Source organism: Rhamphochromis sp. 'chilingali' (genome assembly GCF_963969265.1).
Source record: "Rhamphochromis sp. 'chilingali' genome assembly, chromosome: 1".
NCBI classification, from domain to species: domain Eukaryota; kingdom Metazoa; phylum Chordata; class Actinopteri; order Cichliformes; family Cichlidae; genus Rhamphochromis; species Rhamphochromis sp. 'chilingali'.
Genome location: NC_137929.1, coordinates 35,121,912 through 35,147,716, shown reverse-complemented (window position 1 = coordinate 35,147,716; position 25,805 = coordinate 35,121,912). Strand labels below are relative to the sequence as shown.

The window sequence follows — 25,805 nt, the reverse complement described above, 5'->3', positions numbered from 1 at the left end:
AAATATAAACACAAACAATTATATTTTTAGAAGATTTCACAAAACAGATGTTTAGTACACAGAGACAAAATGAGAGATGGATGTGTAACACCTGCTTAGTATAGTAGGGTTAAACTTATAGACTAGATTCAAGAGGAGTAAAATAAATTTGAGAGAATTGAGTGTTGAACAGCCGGCAGATTTATTACAATGTTACAGTGGTACAATAACCCAATGTAAACAGCATAGAAAATTAACAGAAGATCAACAGAGAAGAGCGCTCTTTTGAAAATAACAACAAAATAAAATAAAATAAGTAGTCTCTTTAGACCTGACTCCTGATGAGCAGGATATTGGGAGTTCAATAGTTTCGCAGAGAAACAATCCGTATGAAGTAAGCAGTTTTTGCTCTTGCTTATCTGAAATCCTGCGATTCGAAGTAATTCAGACTGTAGCTCTACTCCTGCATCCAGAACAACTGGCCACACTGCTTTTAGATTCACCAAGAGTTTTCACAGGGTCTGGCTCGCCATCCATATCCAGAACGACTTCAGATCCAGGATCACAAAAAACCTGTCTGCACATACAGTACAGAGCAATAAACAAAATAGTTCTTAACAGTTTTTCTAAATAAAATGAGCTCTCATAAAGTTTTAAAAATCAAGTACACTGCTGTTTTAACACCGTTCTGTTTCTATGAATTCCATTTGTATTGCTTTACAGCATTACAATCAATTGTATTTATATACTCCCTTTTAAGGCATATGTAATCACATCATGAAATGTTTGTAACGTAACTAGTTTTAAATAACTTATTTACATGTATTAACTTATAACTGAAATGAAAAAGTGCAGAAAAAGCACTGGACAACATTTATGGCTAAAAGAAAAGTGCATCCTGCATTAGTTTTGCGCATTTGTGAAGATGCCCAATCAAATAGACAATAAAATAAAATACGACATTCAATTTCACAGAGAATTCAAGTACTCCGACTGGTTTTAGCTTTTTTAGACAATACAGAATTCACACTGTTGCAGTGTTTACCACATGTAAAATTAGCATAAGTTTTCCTGCTAACTTATCATCTCTAGTAACTCACCGGAATTCCCAAGAAACAAATACACGCTCTGCCTGGTTTTGGTCAAGAGTAAAACACATAAAGGCCTCTGAAAAGTACATAACTTTAAGTTAGAGACTGTTGAAAATACTTTATAACACTTATTTTATACCGAAAGACTCACTGTGTAGCTTGTTAATTGCTCTCGGGTGTCTTGCTCCATTTTGCCTAGCTTAATGCAGCAACGTGCTTTTGTTGCATTCACTGAACTACGGAAAATCAAAGTGTGTTCAAAGGGTGTCGGAAATAATAATACAAGGTAAAAAACAAGAAAATACTAGTAACCATGTCTATAGGGGTTATAGATGGAAAGTAAAGGAAGGCGTGTCACTCGTGTCACTTACGAAAGAAGCTCAAATCAAAGAAAATGATAATGTTTGCATTATTCCATCTTCCATAAAGGTATAGATGTCTGTCTAGGGGCCACCACACCATCGGAGCAAGGTCCAATACCCACCTGTCTTTCCCGCAGATTCACTAGCAGTGTTAGGGCAAGTTACTTTGAAAAAGTAATTAAGTATAGTTACTAGTTACTTCTTCAAAAAAGTAACTGAGTTAGCAACTGAGTTACAAGATTCTAAAAGTAATTAATTACTTGAAAAGTAACTATTGCGTTACTTAAGAAAAAATGTTTAACCCTCTGGGGTCCAGGGTATAATTGGCCATTTTTTACTACTTTTGATTTTACCTCTACATCTCACCTTTAAAAACTATTTATTTTTGCCTTGTTTGGTATCATTCTTTTCAGCACAACCTCACGTGCCTGAATTTACAGTTATGTTTTCATTTTGACATACTGCATTAACTCAATTGATCTGAAATCAGACAAAAAAAACATAAAATACAGTAAAAAATATAACCTATTTCACTCGGAACAACCACAAACATGTTTATTGAATCATATTTCATAACTTTAAATGCAAATATAAATGGCCAATTTTAAAATCCTATGCACAAGTTTTGCAAACAACAGTTATTTGCATCCATTTACCTTTTACCTTTTTTTAATAACCATTTCAAACTATTTCCATAACAATCAGCTGGCTGTTCTGCATTAAATAAGATGCCACACAAATTATGTGTGCCTCTCCCAAAAAATAATTTCTGTGCACTGTAAACGAGAACATCACTGTCACGGTTCTGGGTCAGTTTGACCCAGTATTTTGAGTTGTCATATTTTTGCAGGTTTAGTTTAGTTCCATGTGTCATTTTCTGTCTGTCTCTCTATGTCGAGTCTGCGTCTTAGTGTGATGGTTTCTTGTTCCTGTTTTATTGTGAAGGTCTGCGTCTCATGTGAGTGTGTTCAGTTTTACTTCTGTCTCGTCTTGTTGATTATTCCCAGCTGCGTCCGCCACATGTGTGTAATTCCCCTGTGTTTCTCTGTGTATTTAAGTCGTGTCCTCTGTCATTGTAGTTGCTGGTCCGTCTGTGTTTCCACCCTGCTTCATCTGTGTGTTTCCCTGCTGTCTACCATCGTCTGCCTCTGCTCGCCCTCCTTCGTGTTCTGGTTTCTGCGCTGTAGTTCAGTTGTTTTCCAGTATAGTTTAGTTTGTCTTCCTTTGCCATTTATTCAATAAACCACCTTCACACCCTCACGACTGCCTGCGCTTGGATCCTCCTTCATTTCTTCCACACGGCTCTTCTCACTCGCCGTGACAATCACAGCGTGATACCTGCAGGCCTGATAACAGGATGAGTGATACACCTGCTGCTTTTTACCTGGTGTCATTGTTCTGACACACAACACAAAACTATCCACAACACTACACACTAACTACACAAGACAACACATTAACTACACACTACAAAAAGGGCTGGACTGGGACAAAAAATCAGCCCGGGGATTTTGACTAGAGACTGGCCCACCAGGTATAATAGCCATAGCCATAAAGCCTTTGAATGAAAATGAACGCTGTTGTGACAGTGATGTACACAGTCTTGTTGGTATATGTATGATTTCTATACCTGATACATCAGATAAAAACTTCGGTTGTAAGATTCAGATAATTATTTATTAAAAGCTAGACATTTTTAATGAGAATAAGAAAGAAAAGTATTTCTTTGTGCCCCCCTTTCCCTGTTAATGTCCTACCTGGACCCCTGGCAAAACTTTGCTAGACCCGCCCCTACACAGTTACCAGCTGTCAGCTACTTAGAAAAGGATCCTGGTGTTATTTGTCTCTCAGAAACAGTTCAAAACTTCCCTTCAACTCATTCATGTCTGTTACGGCCCTGGCCTCATGTGGGCCCGCCTTCCTGTATGGAAATTCAAGCGTTCCAGGACTCACAGGTGATTAGCTGGTCAGGGACCTATGCCCGCCCAACTTCATGCAGATGGGAGTGTGCCGGTCCACACACACCATTGGCTGCTGCGGGATCCTTGGACGCAGCGGACCAATGACGTGGCTGCCTGCGTCTACCTGGGAGTACAAAAGGATGAGGATTTGTCACTCGTGGGGGACTTGTTGATGTGAACAGACTGTGTAGGCTGTCCCTCCTGCCTCTGCCTTTGTGCCACTGCCTTTTGAACCTCTGTTTCTGAGTTGCTGCCTGTGAGATGATTTGTGTTCTATTAGTGTTCTTGTGTTATTTGAATATATGAGTTGTTTTTTTTTGTTTGTTTAAATTGCCTCATTGCCTAGTGAGTCATTTCACTAACGGTTTTCAGTTGTGGTAATAAACCTTGAGTTTTTTTTTAATCTGACCCTCCAGTCTCTATGCTCATTTATGTTACCTCCCCTGTCGCCTAGCAGAGCCGGGGCATAACCTAAAAGGTAAACCTGTTTCTCCATCACCTGTTCAGCTCTGATGATTCAGTAAGGACATCTCCTGGTTTCATCTTCGTGCTTCCCTCTCACCAGGATATCCAAACCAATACCATGACCAGCAGCTTTTCCAGCTGTGGCTCCAGCAAACATCAGCTGATACTAGATATTATTAAATAAATTCTAACATCAGCTGTTCAAGCTTAAACGTGCTGCTGTTGTTTAACACGACAACCGCTGGTTTCCTCTTTCTGGCGCAAAGTGGGCAATAAAAAAGCAAGAGAGATGGACTTGTGTCAGAAATGCCGATCAGCTGATCATTGATCAGTTTCATGATTGAAGTAGCAACAGGAGAGGGAGGGGGAGAGAATGAGAGAAGAAGAAACAGCTGACAGTGTAAAGACACAGAATAACTCCAGCTTTGTGTTTTTTCCATTCTAGCTGAAGTATGGGACAAACTGTGTTCCTTTTCAGCTCAATACGAAACGCATAATATTTTCTCTGAATACAGGACGATTCTGTTTTTTACGGACGGTTGGCAACTCTACTAACTAACCTTATGAATAAAATAAAGTTCACTATCAGTAACATAATAGCACACACCCAGCTGTATAGAAACTCCGTCATGCTAGCTAGTACGCTGTCAGGATCCTGGGTCATTTGACTTTCCTGTTTTCATGTTAAGTTCATTTGTTATTCAATGGGTCCTAAATTGTTCAGGTTAATTTACTGGATTTCCCCTTGTGTCTTTATCCCCCTTGTCTCCCTCTGTGTGACTGTGTATTGTAGTGGTGTGAGTTATTCTGCTTTGTTCATACTTCTTGTGTTCTGTGTTTTCCTCTTTCCGTCATGTTCTCTCTACCTCTCTCTGTGTACTGTGTTATGTTTAAGGTCTGCGTCTTGGTGTCAGCATTTTCAGTTTCATGTCCTCCCTGCGCTGTCATGTGTGATTGTCCTCAGCTGTGTTCCCCATGTGCTTCGAATCCCTCATTACCTTCTGTGTATTTATGTCAGTCTCCCTTTGTTCAATGTCGCGTCGTCCCTCATGCTGTGTGTTCCCTTAAGTGCCTCCCTGAAGTTTAGTTTGTATTTTCCCAGTGTAGTTTAGTTTTGTATCTTTTCCTCGAGTCTACAATAAAACAGTACTTTTGAGTTTCTTCCTCGTGTCCCCGTGAGTTTGCGTTTGGGTAGCCGAAACATGACATACGCAGTACGAGTTATTGCAACTGACTGTAAAAAGTCAGCACAACAAAAATAAACTACACCTAAACTTGGTTTATATCTGACCCAGATAGACTGCAGGTCATAACTTCTTACCTGAAGTTCAGTTCACCTAACACACAGACGGGCGGCCACCTCGGGTCTCTCCTTCTTCTGCCTCCCCTTTCCCTCATCCACCTGCTGGCCTCTGTGGAAGCTCCACCATAGCCACCACCAAACAACTGAGTTATTTTTACACATCGGCCAGCATCTGGCCAATCCACCACCTTTCATTGTTTATACCGTTACAAAGAAAACAAAACAACAAACAAAAAAAAATCGGCCCATAAAAACGAAAAATCATCATCAGCCCACCGGGAAAATGCCCGTTATGCCCGATGGCCAGTCCAGTTATGACTAAAATCATGCTAAACATCACAAATCTCTCACATCTGAAAACTCGCTCTCTCCTTTTCTGCTGTCTTTCTTCCTTTCTCTCTCTCTCGCCGTCACTCCTAAAATTTCCCCCTCTTCCTAAACAACCAAATATCATGTTGCCATATTATTTTTGATTGTTCGAAATGGTACATTTTTTCACCAACACAAAAGGGCAGTTTTTTGTTTTGTTTTTAAATTTTTGGTCATAAGCAGAGAGTGCTTGCTAGCGCTGTGCTCAGACATTAAACGTGAAGAAACTATTGAGGAAAAAGCCCATAGTATTTATTGTTTACCATGACTCTGGTTTTATGTGGCCTATCAACACAATTTAAAAACTGGTGTATATCACCTTGTTGCTTTGTCATCTTAAAGTAGTAATTTGATTGGCTTACCATGACTACTTTATTCTTCCTCAGCGACTCATGCGACTGTTTTACCCCCTTAGCTCCAGGTGTTGTGCCAGAAAGTGATCATCTGCCAGAAAGTGATTGCCGCCCGCGGGAGCGCACGCAGCTGCCTCAAGCTGTCCGGTCTTTAAGTGATGACGTGCTGAATCCTGCTTCCGGGCCCAAAGTACTCTGTGTTTAATAGGGCTGTTGTGCTTTTAATATACAGGGTGGGCCATTTATATGGATACATCGTAATAACATGGGAATGGTTGATGATATTAAAGTCCTGTTTGTGGCACATTAGTATATGTGAGGTGGCAAACTCCTCAAGATGGGTGGTGACCATGGCGGCCATTTAGAAGTCGCCCATCTTGGATACAACTTTTGTTTTTTCAATAGGAAGAGGGCCATGTGACACATCTAACTTATTGGTAATGTCACAAGAAAAACAATGGTGTGCTTGGTTTCAATGTAACTATATTAGGTAAGTAGAATAGGTAATAGGTAAGGACGGTAAGAATAGGTAAGGACGGTAAGAATAGGTAAGGACGTTTCCGGTACAACAGTGTGATGAGAGATTTTTTAATTTTGTGAATTATGCTTAGTTGTAGCTTCATTAAAGAAGAAGAGTTTGTGAATTGGAGCCAACAGAGAGAGAGAGATTGAAGCCATATCTGTAGAGGAATGCGGTGACATACCAAGTTATCTCCTCTTTCAGCTGACAAGCGAACAGTTTCTCCTTTTATGGAAATGTTTTTGTATTCTGAACATGCCACTCCTACCTCTTTGAAGGATAAAGAAAGAAAGCTCTGAAAGCCCTGGGCGGTCTTTCCTCTGTCTCATATTTGCCCTGCACACGTTGCTGCAGGATGGATCTGGGCGATGAGGGGGGGGGGGTCGTCCATGTGTGCACATGTATAAGATATCTTGAGTCTGAGTTTCTTTGCCTTCTACAACTTCCCTTCACACAGTGTCAGGGGATGATACAGGGGGATGACTTTCCATTTGCTGTTGGGCTTTAGGATGAGTTGACTCAGGTCGGAAGTAAGGGCCTTTCGTGATGATCTGTGGATTCCATGTGCCAATACATAATTCCTCTTCATCACTCATCTCATCCTCATCACTACTGTCCTCCATTATCATTTTCATTGCCTTTTGTACGGTTTGGTTTACTCCTGGTCCTCATTTTCCTTTGATTACCATTTTGGGAGTCCGATCCAACCTGATCTTCAACAGGTAAGAACCCGCAAGGAAGAAGCAAATCCCTGTGTAATGTACGCTGGGGACCGTCTCCATTTTCCGGTCTTACAACATACACTGGGCTGTGTTTCACAACAATGTGAATATTTTGTTCCCAACAGTTAGCAAGTTTGTGCTTCCCTCTAACATTCACGTTTCTTACTAAAACTCTGTCACCTAGAAACAGTCCTGCAGCTTTGATCTTTTTATCAAACCTCATTTTATTCTTCTCACCCATCTTTTGTGAGTGTTCGCTGGCAAGGGTGTAACTCTCTTGGAGGTTTTGGCGAAGACCTTTAACATAGTCAGAGTAAGACTTTGCACTGGTTTTGCCTGGGTGAGTACCAAGAACGAGATCAATAGGCAACCTCGGTTGTCTGCCGAACATAAGTTCATATGGACAGTACCCTGTTGTATCATTTCATGTACAGTTGTAGGCATGTGTTAATGGCCTAACAAAGTCTCTCCAATGGTACTTGTCTTTGTCCTCCAGTGTGCCTAACATGTCTAAGAGAGTCCTATTGTACCTTTCCACCGGGTTTCCCCGTGGATGATAGGGCGTCGTGCAAATTTTGCTTGTCCCAAACAATGTGCAGAGCTCTTTAACAAGCTTAGATTCAAAATCTCTGCCTTGGTCACTAAGCAGACGGCTAGGGATACCATAGGGCAGACCTTCCCAAAGTGTGGGGCCCGCCCCCTAGGGGGGGCGCAGAGCCATTGCAGTGGTGGCGCGGTATGAATGGGGGGGGGGGGACAGAACGCTTAGAGACTGCTAGCACGGGGCGCCCACAGAAATACAAAGCAGGAGATGAAGCATAGATGAATATGTTTCCAAACCAACTTCATTCTAAGCCAAAGACTAGAAAATATGGTGAAGCATTTCTTCCCTTTGGCTTCACCTGCACAAGCGCCAAGGTAGGTCTCCCTGCAGAATTGGTTTCCCCTTCGTCAGGAGCACGCGCCTGGCTCTACAAATCACGGACAAACAGTATCCCACATTCTTGATTTTTAGTTCACAAACACTTGTTGTAATGACTAACTACTCCTGACATTTTGGAGATGTTAGCTCTTTATACAGTAAAGTTACAGTGGGATAAAAATAATATCAGGCTGATCCTGCCACGATTTTGTTCCCTCGGTTCAAATCACGGACAAACAGATTGTTTGATTGTTTGGCATGTTAATGAGACGTTCTTTCATGTCATTAATACGAGCTTTTTCTTTGACAAATGCCTCATCTTCATGAGGAGGCTCTTGGGGCTGCCGTGACAAACCATCAGCATCTTTGTTTGCTTGACCTGCCCTGTACTTAATGTTGAAATTGTAAGTAGACAAGGCAGCCAGCCACCTGTGTCCTGCCGCATCTAATTTCGCAGTTGTCAAAACATAAGTTAGCAGGTTATTGTCGGTCAGGACAGTGAAGCTAGAACCGTAAAGGTAGTCATTGAACTTTTCACACACAGCCCGCTTGAGGGCTAAGAATTCAAGTTTGTGTGTGGGATAGTTCTGTTCACTCTTAGAAAGTCCTCTGCTAGCGTAAGCAATTGCTCTCAGCCTCCCCTCTTGCACCTGATAGAGCGCAGCTCCCAACCCATCCCGACAAGCATCCGTGTGAAATACATAGGGGAGTTGTGGGTTGGCAAAAGCAAGAATTGGTGCAGAAGTCAGCTTTTCGATTATTGTTCGGAAGGAGGTTTCACACTCATGAGTCCATTGTTCCCCGACAGGCTGAGTGGGACTGTAAGAAAGTCTGGGCGGTTCTCTTTTGTAAAACTTGCCTCTCTTATTCGGTGGCCGGTAACCGGCAGTGAGACAACGATTTGGCTATCTTGGAGTACCCTTCAACGAAACGCCTATAGTATCCAGCGAAGCCTAAAAAACATTTGAGCTCTCTGAAATTAGATGGGCGCGGCCAACTTTTCAGAGCAGAGATCTTTTTGGGATCGGTGTGGACTCCGTGAGCATCCACAACATGCCCTAAATACTTCACAGATGTTTTGAAGAAGTGGCATTTTTTTGGGGATAATTTACGACCGTAGTCTCTCAAGCGAGTAAGAACTTTCATTAGCCTGAATTCGTGCTCTTCTAATGTGTCTGAGAACACAATCAGGTCCTCTAAAAAGACAAGCACTTCGGTGAGGTGGAGATCACCCACACACTTCTCCATCAGGCATTGGAAGGTGCTTGGGGCATTTGTAACACCCTGTGGCATCCTATTAAATTCATAGAAGCCAAGAAGACACACAAAGGCTGTCTTAGGCTTGTCCTCCTTGGCTACCTCCACCTGATAGTAACCGGACTTAAAGTACCCGGTACCAGTCCGTGAGTCGTTTGGTACCGGGCCGCGAGAGTTGAGGCTCAGGTGTGAAATGTATGGTTTTCAGGGTTTTTATCGGTTTTCAGCGTTATTTTGTTATCGTTTTTATCATTAACTCGGTCTTCCTGGGTCTTTTCATGTGTGTTATGAATAAATCTTCTTTTTTTCGGTACCGGTACTAGTTTTATTTTGTTGTATTTATCCGCGACACCTTAAAGGCCGGTCCGTGAAAATATTGTCGGGCACAAACCGGTCCGTGGCGCAAAAATGGTTGGAGACCGCTGGTTTACGGTAATCTATGCATAGCCTTATCGAGCCATTCTTTTTCCTTACCAATACAATTGGTGAGGCAAAAGGACTTTGTGACTCTCGAATGATGCCTGCATCCAGTAGTTCTCTTAGATGTTTTTTGACGGCTTCTCTGTCACTTGGATGTATGGGCCTTGGCCGCTCTTTGAAAGGTGTTTCATTGTTGAATTTGATTTGGTGCTTCACAGCTGTGGTGTGGCCATGGGACATGTCATCGAGAGCAAAAACTTCAGGGATGGATCTCAGTTTTCCCAGAATTCGCTCTTTCCATTGCTCTGGGATGGGAGAATCATCAAGGTTGAATGTGAGGTTGTCACTGCTTGGTTCATTTCGACTTGGAGGATTCCAAGTTTGACTCGATGCTAGTGGGGAAACATGTTGGGCTGCACAAGCTTGAGCGACAATGCTATTTGACTGCAACGTAACAGCATGTTCGCTAATATTGTGTACAATGACAGGTACTTTACTGCTGGAATTAAAAGGAATGTCTACTAAAGCCGATTCAAGAAGCAATCCACCTGGTAACTTGTATTGCTCATGTGGCTCAAGGACAAAACTTGTGTTCCGGTTGTTCTGTCTTAACCTCACATTTCCCATTAGGCATTGTTTGTGTCTTGCAGGGATTGTCACTGCCCCTTTGCTATGCAACATGACAGGGCAGGAATGAGTATCATTTCTTTGTACATGTTGAAGGATCGTTGCAAACTGCTTAGAGTGTAGCTTACGAATGAACTTGGGACCATCTTGATGTACTAACTGTCCATAAACTCGTAAAAGCACATTTGTCCCTATCAACAGCGGAATTCTACTGTTAAAGTGACACTCAGGAATAACAAGGGCCAAAACAGCAAACTGTTGTTCTTTGCCTGCAATGTTTTCGGGAAATGTAACGCAAGTCTGAACATAACCCAAGTATGGCACGTTTTGCCCTCCTGCTCCTTCAATTTCAAGAAGAGCATGTATTGGCTGGATGGGAAGGTGGGAAAGGTGCATCTTGTGAAAAGACTCAGAAATGGTCGTAACCTGTGAGACTGAGTCCATTATGGATTCACAGGGCACCCCGTCAACGAGTACTGAGGCTGCACAGCGTGGGCCTATGAGACCTTGAGACAAGAGGAAGTTAGGATCTAGGCTGTCTATGGGATGAATGGGTTCTGTGATTTGCACTTCAGGACCACAAGCTATTGTCTCGGGACTGGGGGAATCAAGAGTTTCAGTTCCTGGGTGTCCCACGACAGGAGCTGCCACTAGTTTAAAGCAAACGGGGCCGTGGCCTGTCGTGCAGCAAAATCAGCCTGTTTCTTTCTCAACTCTGCATGCTTTTCTCGGACAAGTGTGGGATTAGCTTCATTTGTGCAGCTTACTGCAATATGATTTTCTTCCCCACACTTAAAGCAAAACCATTCCCTAGGTGTGCCAGGGACTTTAGCAAAAGCCTGTGAGTTTCTGGTGTTGACAGCTAGAGAATTTTTGGGCTCATATTTCTCAGGTTTGGTTGAATGTCTTTGGCTTTGGAAAAGCATTTGGACTTGTTTGGTCAACGCAGTTATTTGACATTCAAGCTTGGCAGTTTCATCCGGCTTTGGGTTCACAGATTTGGATTTAGTGCTCACAAGAGGTTCAGTACATGGGTGGTGATCCTTGGCCTTTGAGTTAAAGTTAACTGTTCAACTTGCTTTGTGAGCTCATTAACTTTTTGTTCGAGTTTCACAGCTTCACTGTCAGTTGGAGTAGGAGTCGCAAGTGGTGCTTGGTCAAAGGTGGGCATACTAAAAACTGAGTGTGCATGTGCAGCAGCTTTTGTTACACCCAAATGTTTCTTCATGCGGTCCAACTTGGCTGAACGACGCTCTTCCTCAGTTCTCAACATGAGGAGAAGCTCTGGAAATGAGGGTGGAAAGCTCTTTTTTGCTTCAAGCTGGAGACTTATTATCAAGCTTTGGTCCCAACAACCTCTAATGAATTGCTTAAGAAGCAGTTCATTTACATTTGCAGGAGGGGCTCCCCCTCTAGAAATGACTCGAGCGAGGAGGCTGTGAAGACGGTTCAAGAAGGCAGATGGGTTTTCTCCGCTGTTTTGATTAGAGCCAAGAAAGGCAGTGAAAAGCTCTTCACCGTCCTCAACAACTCCAAAGGCTGAATCAAGCTGAGTGACATAAGCACTTGGTGGTGCAGTGACCCCCAGAGGCTTTACAACTTCAGATGCAGGGCTAAGTAAGCTCTCAAGTATGTTCCTCACTTTGACCCTTTTCTGACTGATGCCCTATCAGTCAGAAAAGGGTCACTGAGTAGAAGATCGACTTGGGTACGCCATGTCTCATAGACGACTTCACCATTGGGCCGTGGAAGTCGGCCTGAGAAGGTACGTATCTTAGCATGAGCAAGGGGTGCGTGACTTGGCTCATTACGAATAACATGTTCAACCACTACTTTCTGAATATGCGAAGGGTTGTAGATGCTCTCGTCTACATGTACTGGACCAGCAAAAGCATCAGTACGTGGGCTGAAAGCACTTGTGGGTTCTACGGGTTTGCTTGAATCAGTATTGGGAATGTTGTCAGCTGTCATATTAATGTTATGGTCAACGGGTGATCGTGTCTGAGTATGGGGTGTGGGGCTGGCCTGCAACTCGCCTTGGAAAATACTAAGGAAGCCTGCTCTCCCACTGCCCCCCATAAACTCAAGTTTCTTCAGGTATCTACGGGCCACTTCTTTGCCCATTTCTTTTTGGGTGATATCTCTGACGGTTTTGGAAACCCATTTCACTGTAAGGTCTACAGGGCTGACAACTTCCCCTAAGGTGGAAGGGTCTATCTTTAAAATAGCCTGTTCAGACTCGTACACTATAAGTGTTCTGCCTTCGGGCTGATGTGACTCATCAGGGACCCTGACGATGTTAGAGATCTTACCATTGACTTCGAAAACATTAGTTATATCATGTTCACTACGGTGTCTTTCAATACCTGTAATAAGCAGGGTTTTCTGGCTATCAACTCTAAAGCATTCACAAAGGTCAAGTGCCATTTTCGAAAATAAACATATCACTCAGTGTGTCATATGAGTTGGAGGTAAACCACTATCAGAATCAGAATACTTTATTAATCCCGAAGGAAATTAGGGTTACAGCAGGCAGCACGCTAATGGCGCTTGCGCACTTACAAAGGAACCTATGCTAATCTCCTGGCTGGCTCGCCACTAATTGTCCCCCTTTTTAACTCAGTAGTCAAAAAAATCAGTCAAATCCACACTAATCTGTCATCCAAAGTCAAGAAAAAAAACAATATTTCAGAATCTACTCTTCTTGGGTTCAGTTAGGATCGTAAGGAGACTGGCAGTGGTAACTCAAATTAAAGAAGGAAAAACCCTCCACTCAGAATGAGACACTGACAAGAACTTAAAGGGAAAAAAGTGATTTGAGTGTATTCAACATTTAAATGGTCCAAAACATAGGCATGAACAAAACATTTAAATCATTTCAACATGTAATCTTTTTGTAATCTCATGTGACTGCAATGCAGGATGATTTTTCCTTTTTGTATCATATTGTAAAACATTTTTACTGACGATTTTTAGCAATATGTTCTGAGTCAACCTTAATGCCCTGCTTCTATGTTTAAAAGGAAGATTATGATTCATAGGTGTTTGGTATTAGTTATGTGACAATGTAATTTAAGGCTCAATTTAGTTGAAATTTTGTACAGGTAAATACTTGTACAGAAGCTGAAATTGTTGTCAAATAATATAGTTCTTTAAACGTGTGAAGACTTGAGGTCATTCATACCAGCTTGCTGCTTTCTCTCTTATGCTATTGAAACTTCAGGAGCTGTAGTAATGTTTAAAAAATTAAGTTATATTTGTGTAAACCTGTTTATTCATAAAAGCTTGTTGCTTTTTTTCCAGGTAGTCTTAATTTAGTTTAAATTTTGTTTTAGTTTAAATCTTCAGTTGTGTAATAAATACAAATGTTATATGTAAGAGATGACAGGATCATCCATAAGCACTTTCATTTTTTTGCTGCTCAGGTCAGTTTTTTGTAAAATATTTGTAAATGCTTTAAATTTTTCTTCTAGTTATGTCATGGTCGGCTGTGTGGCAGGCAGGCAGGAGTACCCAAAATGCAGGACTCTTAGGAAACGAGGTTTCAACTGAAAATGCAGCTTTATTGCTGGAACAAAACTTCAACATAAAATAAAACTCACAAAAGCAAACAAAACTCTAAACTGAGATGCAGGGGGACTGGAAATCATGAACACACAGCAGGTGAGGGTGAACAGACATTAACGACGCGACACTGACATAAAGACACACTGGGCTTAAATACACTGAAGGAGTCATCAAGGAATTAGAGACAGAAGGGGGACACAGCTGGGAGAAATAAGACCTAACGAGACAGGGAGAGCAAAGCCGGAACACTGACATCAGACAGGAACAAGAACCTTCAAAGTAAAACAGGAAACAAAACACACTTTACTAAGACACGGACTAGATAGAGAGACAGACTTGACACTGACCAAAGTCTACTAAATAATAATCACAATAGTTTCACTAATAAATCAAATCATAAATCATAATCTAGAAAAACACCAAAGCATGAAAAACAGAAAGCTGGGTCAACATGACTGTAACAGGGCAGCCCTTAGTGGCTGGAAACACAGTGAGACAGACCAGGGCAAGTGTAGTGGAACAAAATATTTATTTGCTATACGGCTCTCCTTACAACAATTAACTTGTCGAGCTTCTTCACAGCACAAAAATAATCCACCCTCTAATGACAACTGGCAGCCTTAAATATGTTCAGCTGTCACAGACTTAACCATTATTCCAATCTCAGGTAAATTCTTAAATCCCAACCTTCCACCACAGTATACAATATATTAATTAGAATAAATAAATACATAAATACATTTTTACATTTACATATTAATAAATATTTCACACTTTAATGTTACACCAAACCCAATATTATAAAAACCCAGAAACCCAAGCACAAAGATTCACCACACTCTCTTTACCAATGGTCTCTCCCGGAACCTTTAAATGGTGTCTGGACCCCCAGGGAAACATTTGCCCAAACACCTTGAAGAGGACACAGGCAAGAAAGGTGAGTAATCATTAACTTACAAACACTTATTTGCACCACTTTTCTCCAGATTTCACACACACACATTTGCATTAGTTTTCCTTACTGGTAAACCTTAATCACAATCTCAATCACCATTCTTCTCTCCTGACAGACAACCACCACATTCCTTGACGAGGAGCAGCTGTGCAGGATCTGAAATAAGGCTACCAGCTGATTTTAAAATTCCCAATAAATAGTCAATAAATATTTAAACTTCTTGTGTGCAAATCCATGCTTAAAGTGCAATGCTCATAAATTGCTTGATAAGGTGCTTTTAATAAAGTGAAAGGTGTGCTCTAAAGTGCTATACATATAATATAAATAAATGCAGTAAGGGAGTCCTCTTCCTTACAATGACCCAGAACCGTGACAAGTTATTTCTGCAGGCTATCTTTAAAAATGTGTTAACAAGTTTATATGGATGTGATTTGGGGGTTGTTCATGGCAGCTTCCTGCTTTCACTGCTGTTGCAGTTTAATAAAGATGAATTGTTGGGCAGCACTCAGTCTTTGCTTTTTTTGTCAATAATGATCAGTTAATATTTACATTGAAAAAATTAAGTAGGATTTTAAGCCATAGGTTCTTGTGCAGGAACATAATTGCAAAGTGTTTACATTACACAATATCATTGGTACCACAAGTTGGTGTTAAAATTTAAAATATATTGGCTTTATGCAATACATTGATATTATGGTAACATATAAATAGTATGTATATAACTTTTTAAATATAACCTGATGTAAATAAAATACCTTGATTTGACAAGCATTAATTACTTAATTAAATTAAGTCAGTCAAACTTATTCAAATTATGTGGGACCGATGCACACAATAAAATCAAGTAAACTGAAAACCTTTTTTTAGTGTGGTTTTCCATAAAGCGCACCACGTCTTCAGGGAGTGGCAATTCAGTTCAATTTAATCACAACAACATGCACCTCAAGTATTTAAGTATCAGCTTAATATCGTGTGTAGCCTACAAAACACAGTAACATATACTGTACTAGTTATTGAAACGAGGGGGAAATACTGATCACTGATCAAACAAACAACAGAGTCGACGAGAGAACTGCAAACATCCGTCCTGATATAGCTGAATACACTCTCATTAGCCTAGCACTTGGGCTCCCAGGTCTTGTTTTTGCATTTTAGGGAAATCAAAGTTATATGTTCATTGTGTGATCAACACAATCGTCTTTTAGTTGTGTTGATCTAATAGACTCTCAATATTGATTTCAATATCAATAAAACAAACAGAATAAAAGCAGACTGATCGTGCTTGACCATTATCAAGCATGATTACAAACTAGAAATCGTACTTAACATGATTCTGATGAAAAGCGAAAGAGAAACCCATTTGGTGGCGGGTGAATAATAAAAAGAGCTTCAGCTGTTGTTCAGAGTTAAGTACACAGGACTCGTTTTGACCTCTCCCGAAAAACACCCCACAAAAAACACAAACCATGGGTGAAGTCTACCAGGTCAAGGTTTTTGGGATTGAAGGCGAGATGAAGATAATTGACCTCTGCGACACGGAGGAGAAGATGATGAAAATGACCGTGCTACAGCTGAGGAAGAAAGTAGCTGAGAAGTTTCCCGACAGCACAGGTAGAGTAAACACGGGGGCGAAATGCAGAGTTCGGCTGTATCTTTGCAGTTGTGTGCACGCTGCTGAACACAACAACAGACTGTAGATAAAGTCATGTAAAATTGTACTTATACCACGCGTTTGAATAACGTTTATCTTTCGACTAAAATAACCAAACATTTTGATTTTGATTGTGACGCTGCGGTTGTACAGATGATCTACAGATGATCTTCGCAAACCAGCGGCTGGAGGGGGACACCGTCCGTCTGTCTTCATATGGAATTCTGCACCTGTCTGTTATCCAACTGGTGGTGCGGGTTCAAGGAGGACTGGCAGCCTGACGGAGCTGTATAAAGATCACAACCATCGTGGCAATGTGTGTTTACTGTTCATGAATAAAGTGTCTCTAAAACGGAATATATTTTACTCCGTACACAGACATGCTGATCTCAATAAAATCCAAATATATCCAATATACATCGTATCTGAGATATCCATTGACTTTTATTGCAATGTTAATTCCTTGATGACTAAAATGAAAAGTCGAAAAATGAATAATTTTTCACAGAAACAAAAACTACTTCGTCTGATGTCTCTGTACAGCAAATGTAATGAAAATGAATGATGAAGGTGGCTCTGACAAATCAATAACGTTTACGGTTTTATCAAAGATAAATGTGTCATGATTCGGCTGTGTGGCAGGCAGGAGAGGACCCAAACTCAAACTCACGGGGACACGGGGAATAAACTCAGAGAGCACAGCTTTATTGCTGGAAAGACAGATCACGAGTAATACAAAACTAAACTGGGAAAAACTAAATATAAAGCTCACCAAGAAACACCGGGAGACTGACACACAGCATGAGGGAGAACGCGACACAGAACTGAGGGAGACGCAGACATAAATACGCAGAGGGTTAACGAGGGAAGTGGGAGCACACGGGTGACACTGATAATCATAACAAGACACGGCAGGAGTGAACTCTACACTGACGGGAGACGGGCAAAGTAAAACAGGAAGTACACAGAGGTGAATGATGAAGGTGGCTCTGACAAATCAATAACGTTTACGGTTTTATCAAAGATAATATTGTTGACGCTTTATTTCTATGTTCTCTGCTGAAAACTTGCTCACTTCAGTGGCTCTTTGATTAAAATGCAGCAACAAGGCTCTCACTATGTTTTCAGCTATTCTTGATTTGAATATAAACTTTATGGAAGGAAACCGTCCAGGAGGTCACTGTAACAGGTGTCAAAATATATTTTACGTCGAAACTATGAAGACAAACAAGAAGGATCTACAGGTGTAAAGATAAGAGCAGGAGAGTTAAATATCCGGATATAAGAGCTACGTGACGGCAGAAAGCTGAAAACGCGTGCGTAGTGACAATTTCTTATGAATGCAGCCGTAGGTGTGGCGTCCAGCGAAAGAGAAAGTGAGTTGCTGCAAGGTTTGAAATAAGCAGAATTTCGGTTAAACAGCAGGAAGGTCTGTCAACGACACCGCCTGATTCTAAAAACTAGAGGTATATTAATTTTGTTTCTTTTTGTCTGCCTTTAAATTTATAATCAGATCATGACTTTTTAAAAAAAATCTTTTGTAGTTTAAAGTAGGCTGTATGTAATGGGGTGATATTTTTTAGCACATCAAAGGAGCCACAATGGATGGCGTTAACCGTTCTGGTAAGACGCACAGCTGTATCTGCAAAGCCAGCATTTGATCCAAAAAGATAAAACTACGTGTGATACTTATTATCACTCTCCAACAGACGAAAGATTCCATGGGTTGGTAAACCAAGGAGCAACATGTTACTTGAACAGTGTTCTGCAGGTGTTGTTCATGACCTTAGACTTCAGAGAAGCAGTGCAAAGGTCTGTTACAGAATTTTATATTTTAAAAAAAGGAAAAGAAAAGCTCTATGTTTTGTGTTTGTTATGTTTAATTTATTTATTTTTAAATAGATACTCTGCAAACGGTGACAATGAATATATTGATCCACTTCTTGGAGACCTATTTACCACCTTAGCGAGTTCTAAAGGAGACACATGTCGGATCATAAAAAAACTGAACATCAGAGGTGCAGTATCTGTTATCAAGTCTAAGGAAACTTGAGAATGTAAAATTACACTTCGTAAAACATCTTATCGAGTTAGTGGTAACTTGATATGATGTTTTGTCATAGCCACTTTAAGAATTTAAATTTTATGTCTTTCTGCTTTGGACTGATCAAGAATGAGTTAAACCAAACCTGAAAACCCAGCTGTACAGGAACTACATACATTATGTTTTTCTTTCTCCTCACAATCTCAGTAAATGAACAATGTGATGCTGCTGAGTACTTGGAGAAGATTTTAAGACAGACGGGACCTGAGGCTTCACAGGTAATTTCATTATCCTGTAGATGTTGTTTTAAGATGATCCCTGTACATTTATATAACTTTATTTCGGGCTTATCAGATGTCTCTGTATTTTTTGAACATTTAGATATTTAAAGGAGAGCTTACTCATCAGAATAGATGTAAGCATTTAAAACACACCACACACACCAGAGACCCATTCTGGAGTCTGCCTCTTAAAATGGAGCAAGACAATCAAGACTATAGTGTGGTAAGGAACCCACTGTAAACTCTGAAATGTGATTTTATTTGTTATTGAGTTGTATAAATAGGCCACTTACATAGCAGATGCCAAGTTAAGCATTTTATTATAACGATTTTGATCTTTTAAAATATAAAATAGAACACAATGTGTTGAGCATTGTAATATGTTGCAGTAAAGGAAATGTCCCAGGGGCCTGTGCTGATTAGAAGTGTGTTCAAGTGACATAATTTTTTCTTCTTTTTCCAGGAGAAAGGAGTTATTGATTTTTTCAAAAAAGTAGACATTTGGGGAGAAAACCAGCTGTACTGTCATCAGTGTGGAAAAAAAGCTGATGCTGAAATAGTGAGTTACTAAGAAATACATGATTTATGCCCAAAGGCATTGGATTTAAGGTGATATGCACACTGGTGGTAATGGCTAATAATGCCAGTTCAGTGGGTGTGTGTTTTTTTGTTTTTTTTTTTATTGTTCAAGTGGATAGATTGATGGATGGATGGAGTTAAAAAGTAACTCCTGCGGTGGAGGAAAAGCTCAGGAACAGGTTCAGGGAAATCTATATACAGACAGATGGGGGAATAATTAAAACCAAGAAAATCACTGGGAAAACACAAGAGATTGCTACGGCCAGGGTTACACTAATGTGTGTCAATACAACAGTCCAGCGATGAGAAACTCTGAACCACCATCTTAAACAGTGGCCAGCAGACTGCCAGATAATGAGCCTTGGGTGTAGGATTGTCAGCAGGTGGTAGACACTGAGACCATGCCAGGGAAAATTTGTCCTGGCCATCTATTTTTTTAAAATCTTTTTATATCTCTATTCCGATCTCTTGTGTTCTGTACAGAAAAATAGTGTTTGACAAAATCAATCAATCAATCAATCAATCAATCAATAAGTAAATAAAGGAATCTTAAACAAAACTTTGAATTACATTTGAACTGTATGTAAACATAGTCCCCTGTTCAGCTGCTCAGCAACTCAAGGTTTGACAGTCACCAATATTTAGTGTCATTTTGGGGCTTTATTTTGTTTTGTTTTCCACAGAAACAGTTTCCCTTTTTAAAACTGAATAATTTTGAAACATGTCGTATAAACATTATATTTTTATGTAGGTTCTGATAATTATTCATCTTTATTTTGGTGCATCTGCATTAATTAGGAAACGGAAATGAGCCATGATCCAGAAGTTCTGACTCTGCTGTTGAAGAGATATAAGTTTGACCACAGTTGCAGGCGCTATGTTAAAATAAATTGTAAAGTGAGGATTCCTGACATCCTACAAATAAAGGTATGTCACAAGACAGAATATTCAATTGATGTAATTTGCATTTTTTTAATTTCTCATTGTATTTTAAATGTTTTTGTATAATTTATGTTTTATTTGTTTTAGAGCTTTATTCATTTTGTTCATTTTTAACTGTTTTTCTGTTTAATGGGATATTCTGCCAGGCTGCATGCTTTAAAGACTCAAGATTGGCTCATTTATACAATTAGGTAGTCTTATAAAAGGTTAAAAGAGCTAATGTGCTGCTGGGGGACAGGCTGCCAAGGGTCAATCGGCACTTGTGGTGTAGAGCTGCAGGTGTAATGATTAAGAAGGCCTACATAGGACTGGGTAGAGAAGCAAACTCAGGGAGAGAACAGAAACAGGAACACAAAGTGGATGTCTGCAAGAGACAGTGCTGTAGTTTCCTGTCATTACCCTTCAACTTGCTTTACACTGTTCAGGGAAAGTGCTCCTGCACTGGGTGGCACCACTGACTAAAATGGTTACTGGGAGAGAGGCTTGGGGCTCACCCAGTAACCATCTTAGTAGCTAATGGACCAACCATGAAGGTGCTATTGGAGGGAAAACGCTGCAGTCATAGGACCAGGGCTGGACTGGTAATCTGATTATTGAACATTTTGCCTGCACTTTTGAGCTGATGGGCTGGTTTGATTTACCACCACTTTTAATATGATCATCGGGATCTGGTTATTAGAATATCAGTGGTGTGAAAAAGTGTTTTCCAATTTCCTTATTTTCTTTCTCTTTTTTTGTATGTTTGTCACATGTAGTCAGATCAAACTAATTTAAATATTAGACAAAGACAACACAAGAAAAGACAAAATGCAGTTTTTAAATGAAATGAAATGAAATGAAATCAAAATTTATTTCTTTAGCACATAATAATACAACAAAGTTGACCAAAGTGCTTCAGAGTGGGTCAGAGCAATAGCATAGGACAATTAAAATAAAACAGTTAAAAGGAGGACAAGAAACAATATGGGTAAACAGCATAATTAGCCACGAAATAACCAACTATTTTGAATCAAAAGCCTGACTAAAATAGTAAGTTTTAGGATACAATTTAAAAGACTGATTTGAAGGTGTATATTTTTAGTGGGGTGGATCCAAACCTACGTGGCCCTGTGTGAAAAAGGGATTACGCCTAAATTTAACAACTGGTTGGGCCACCGTTAGTAGCAATAAATGCAATCAAGTCTTTGCAATAACTCGCAATCAATCTTTGCAGAAATGTTGTAACTAAGTCACACTGGAGAGTTTTCTGCCTTTTTAAGGTCATGCCACAGCATCTCAACTGGATTCAGGTCAAGACTTTGACTTGGCCATTCCAAAGTCTTCATTTTGATTTTTATTAAGCTATTCAGGGGTGGACTGGCTGGTGCGTTTTGGATCATTGTCCTTCTGAAGAGCCTTAGTACACTTCAACTTAAGGTCACTAACTGATGGCTGGACATTCCTTCTCAAGATGTTTTGGTAACAGCTTAATTCATGGTTCCATTTACCACAGGAAGTCTTTCAGGTCCTGAGGCAGCAAACCAGCCCCACACTACCACACTACCACCATTATATGTTACTGTTGGTATAATGTTCTTTTCTGAAATAGTGTGTGTGAAATGCACTACACACAGGTACACACACGCACAGGTCTTTGTCTCCAGATGCTACGTTTATTTATAGTTTCCTGTGTTATGACCGACTACAGTCTGACAGCTGTCGGTCTCAGCCGATTTCCCGCTCCCCTCCGCACCTCTCCCGTCTCACTATAAAAGGGAAGGAAACCATCATCAGTCCAAAACGCCATCAGCTGTTCTCACCTGCGTCTCCAGCACCGCCCCGTTGAGCTCACCACACCACTCCTCCCGTGCAGCCGCGCCCGGGACCAAACCTCCGCCACACACCCCCACCGCCCGACTGAGGCCGGGGACCCATCCGGCCGTACCTACTCCCCCCCCCGCTAGCGAGAGAGGAAATCGGCCACAGCCATCTGCGCCCCCGGCCTATGGACCACCTTGAACTTAAAGGGCTGTAAAGCCAGATACCACCGGGTGATCCAGCGTTGCCATCCTTCATGCGGTGGAGCCACTGCAGCGGGGCGTGGTCTGAGCAGAGGGTGAATGAGCGCCCCAGGAGGTAATAGCGAAGGGAGTCGGAACACCCTGTCGGGTGAGATCGGTCAAGGGGCTGGTCAGCTGCGCAAACCCCGGCACGAAACGGCGGTAGTAACCTGCCAGCCCCAGAAACCGTCTCACCTCCTTTTTAGTCTTGGGGCACGGGCAGGATGCGATAGCTGCCGTCTTCTCCACCTGTGGACGCACCTGCCTGCCCCCCAAGTGGTCCCCAGGATACTGCATCTCCCTCCGTCCAACCGCACACTTCTTCGGGTTGGCCGTGAGCCCCGCCCTCCTCAGGGACTCCAGGACCGCGGCCACCCGCTGCACATGCTCCGCCCAGGTGCCACTGTGGATGATCACGTCATCCAGGTAGGCAGCAGCATATGCAACATGCGGACGCAGCACCCGGTCCATGAGGCGCTGAAAGGTGGCAGGGGCTCTGAACAAGCCGAACGGAAGTGTAACGAATTGGTACAAACCGTACAGAGTGGAGAAGGCCGTTTTCTCCTTGGACTCGGCAGACAAGGGAATCTGCCAGTAGCCCTTGATTAAATCCAGTGTCGTGAAAAAACGGGCCGTGCCCAACCGATCCGGGAGCTCGTCGACCCGGGGCATGGGATAAGCATCAAAGTGTGACACTTCATTCACCTTGCAATAGTCAACACAGAACCGTATAGACCCATCCTTCTTCACCACAAGAACGATGGGGCTACACCAGGCGCTGTGCGACTCTTCTATCACTCCCATTTTCAGCATTTCAGCCAATTCCCTCTGAACGGTTTATGCTCAGGAAGCCTGTAGGGCCGTGAACGCACCGTCACGCCAGGCTGCGTTTCAAAATGATGCTCAATGAGAGACGTTCAGCCGGGCAGGGGGGAGAACACATCAGCAAAACGCTGTTGTAACGTGACAACGTCCGCTCTCTGGGCCTGTGTGAGATGGTCATCGGATGATGGAATTTGATACCTCCGGCCCCAACTCATCTCTCTCCTTAACCAGGCTTACCAGAGAAGCGGTTTCAGCCTCTCTTCACCCTTTAAGGAGATTGAGGTGATAAATCTGCGTGGCCCCTCCCCTGTCCGACCGAGCGACCTCATAGACCACACCTCCCCCTGAGTGTGTTACTTTTACGCCAGATATAATGAGACACATACCTTCCAAAAAGTTCACATTTTTTTTTGTTAGTTCACAGAGTATTTTCCCAAAAGTCTTGGGGATCATCAAGATGTTATCTGGGAAAGCTGAGATGAGCCTTTATGTTCTTTTTGCTCAGCAGTAGTTTTGTCTTGGAATTCTACCATGCAGGCCGTTTTTGCCCAGTCTCTTTTTTTTATGGTGGAGTCATAAATACTAACCTTAAGTATGGCCATGTTGTTTTGCGGTCTTTTGTGACCTCTTGGATCGCACAGTTTTAAAAATGGCTTTATAGCAACCTTTTCCTTTTACTCAATTACTCAAATAATTTTCTCTTATTTGTGTTATCCTTGTCTAATATTTTTTATTCTTTAATAATTTCTTCGACGAGCTGAAACATTTAAGCGTGACAAGTGTTTTTTTGACGTGCAAAAAATAGGAAATCAAGAAGAGGGCAATCATTTCACACAACTTTAGATTGCCTTTGTCAATGCAAGTTATGGCCCAAGAGGGTTGGCGAGGGACTGCTATACAAAACCTTGCTTTGCTCATGGGCTGGTTAGACAGAAAATGTAAAATCTGCCACCCATGGTATAAAGGTGTTTTTTTTTTTTTTACTTTAAGTCTCTGGCCTTGCCTCATACACTAGGTGAAGTCTAGAAGCAGGTGGAACAGATTAAACTTTGTTTAGGTTGGGACCAAGAACTCCATATTGTGTTAGGACAGGGTGGCCTGGAGTCAGGGCTACTAATCATCGGATGCTCCACTGTGAACATTAGTGGCAGCAACATCTAGCCTCCAACTGGTTAGATTGATGGATATTAATGGACTGAATATTTATTGTTTCACCACAACCCAAAAGGTTGATTCCGTTCAAATGTACTATATATACAGTTAGGGAAACTTGCAGTCTGCTGAAACTGAAGAAGTCACTTGGATGAGTGACATTTTCTCCCACTGAAAATGATACGTCCAGATAAACAGAATAAACTTTTTGCAATTTATTAAGGCTTTCACCACAACATTTTATTTCCTCATTCATGATACTGATTTTTTGTTTTCTATTTTCAACTGCAGAATCAGATCTATGAGCTGTATGCATTTCTGGAGCACTCTGGTGAGCTGATATCTGGACATTACACAGTAACAATCAAATCTCAGGATGAGGACAAATGGTTCATTTTCAATGATAACAATGTAAAACCGGTAAGTCTGATCGCTTTGCTTTAGTGTTGCTGTTCCCAAAGCATTAAAACATTAACACAAATTTATGTACTTCTGTGCTTGATGGAAAAACTATATAGCCTGTAACTGATCAACTTTCTGTTCTTTTCATTAACACCTTCAGTTCAGACCACACCAGCTGGACAATGTTAAGATGTACGTTTTTATCTGTAGTTTCTTTCCCACCAAAGACTTTCTAAATAACTGACCTTGGTAAATGACCTTACCTTCTTTTCCCATTGCTCTCCCTAGATCTAGCGGTGCTTATCTTCTGTTCTACAGGAAAAAGAAATGTAAGATTGAAAACATTATAAGAAACTGACTGGTGTACTGTCAGAATGACAGTTTAAAGTGATTTCATGACTGTTTTGATTTAAATTTCCAGTGGAGAATTCCAGTGCTGCAGAAGCTTTACACAACACCAACGCGGTACCCACTGCTGAAGCTCCAACCACTGAAAAATGTCCACAACCTTTGATGCCAGGGTCAGATGTTGATCACCCTCATAAGGGCGAACAGATTAATGATGAGAAGAGCAAAAAAAGAGCTAGAATCGACACAATGGAAGTAACTGGGAATGGGGGTAATAAACGGGTAAAAATGAGTGATATACAGCCACACAGAGGTGTGAAATACACAGACAATAACAATTTTTACCTACTCGGCCACAAACACACTCTGGTAATTGGCGATTTTGCTCTGAGACATGTGAAGCTAGAGACACCAGCAACCAGAGTCATTTGTCTTCCAAGGGCCAGAGCAGGTGACATTGAGGGAAATTTAAAACTGCTTGCTAAGAGTAAACGTAAATTCAATAAAATTATAATTCACGTTGGCAGTAATGACACCCAGTTAGAGCAATCAGAGGTCACTAAAGTCAATATAGAATCAGTCTGTAACTTTGCCAAAAGAATGTCAGACGATGTAGCTTTCTCTGGTCCTCTCCCTTGCTGGACTACGGACTTTAGCCGCGTGCATTCC

General features: G+C 41.3%; 1 protein-coding gene and 1 long non-coding RNA gene across 2 annotated transcripts; one reads left to right on the top strand and one right to left on the bottom strand.

The window, feature by feature from the left end:
* Positions 1-221: 221 nt before the first annotated feature.
* On the bottom strand, positions 222-1,265 carry LOC308400301. The gene is made up of 3 exons (XR_013972366.1): positions 1,222-1,265; positions 1,080-1,146; positions 222-556 (listed from the first exon to the last, which is right to left on the bottom strand). It is a non-coding gene; the product is annotated as an uncharacterized lncRNA (long non-coding RNA).
* An 18,970-nt stretch (positions 1,266-20,235) lies between these two features.
* On the top strand, positions 20,236-25,680 carry LOC308407820 (uncharacterized protein; the record flags this gene model as incomplete). The annotated part of the gene is made up of 6 exons (XM_080899719.1): positions 20,236-20,355; positions 24,678-24,806; positions 24,949-24,980; positions 25,077-25,117; positions 25,210-25,587; positions 25,664-25,680. 6 exons carry the CDS (start codon positions 20,236-20,238, stop codon positions 25,678-25,680), a joined length of 717 nt encoding a protein of 238 aa, XP_080755845.1.
* Positions 25,681-25,805: the final 125 nt, after the last annotated feature.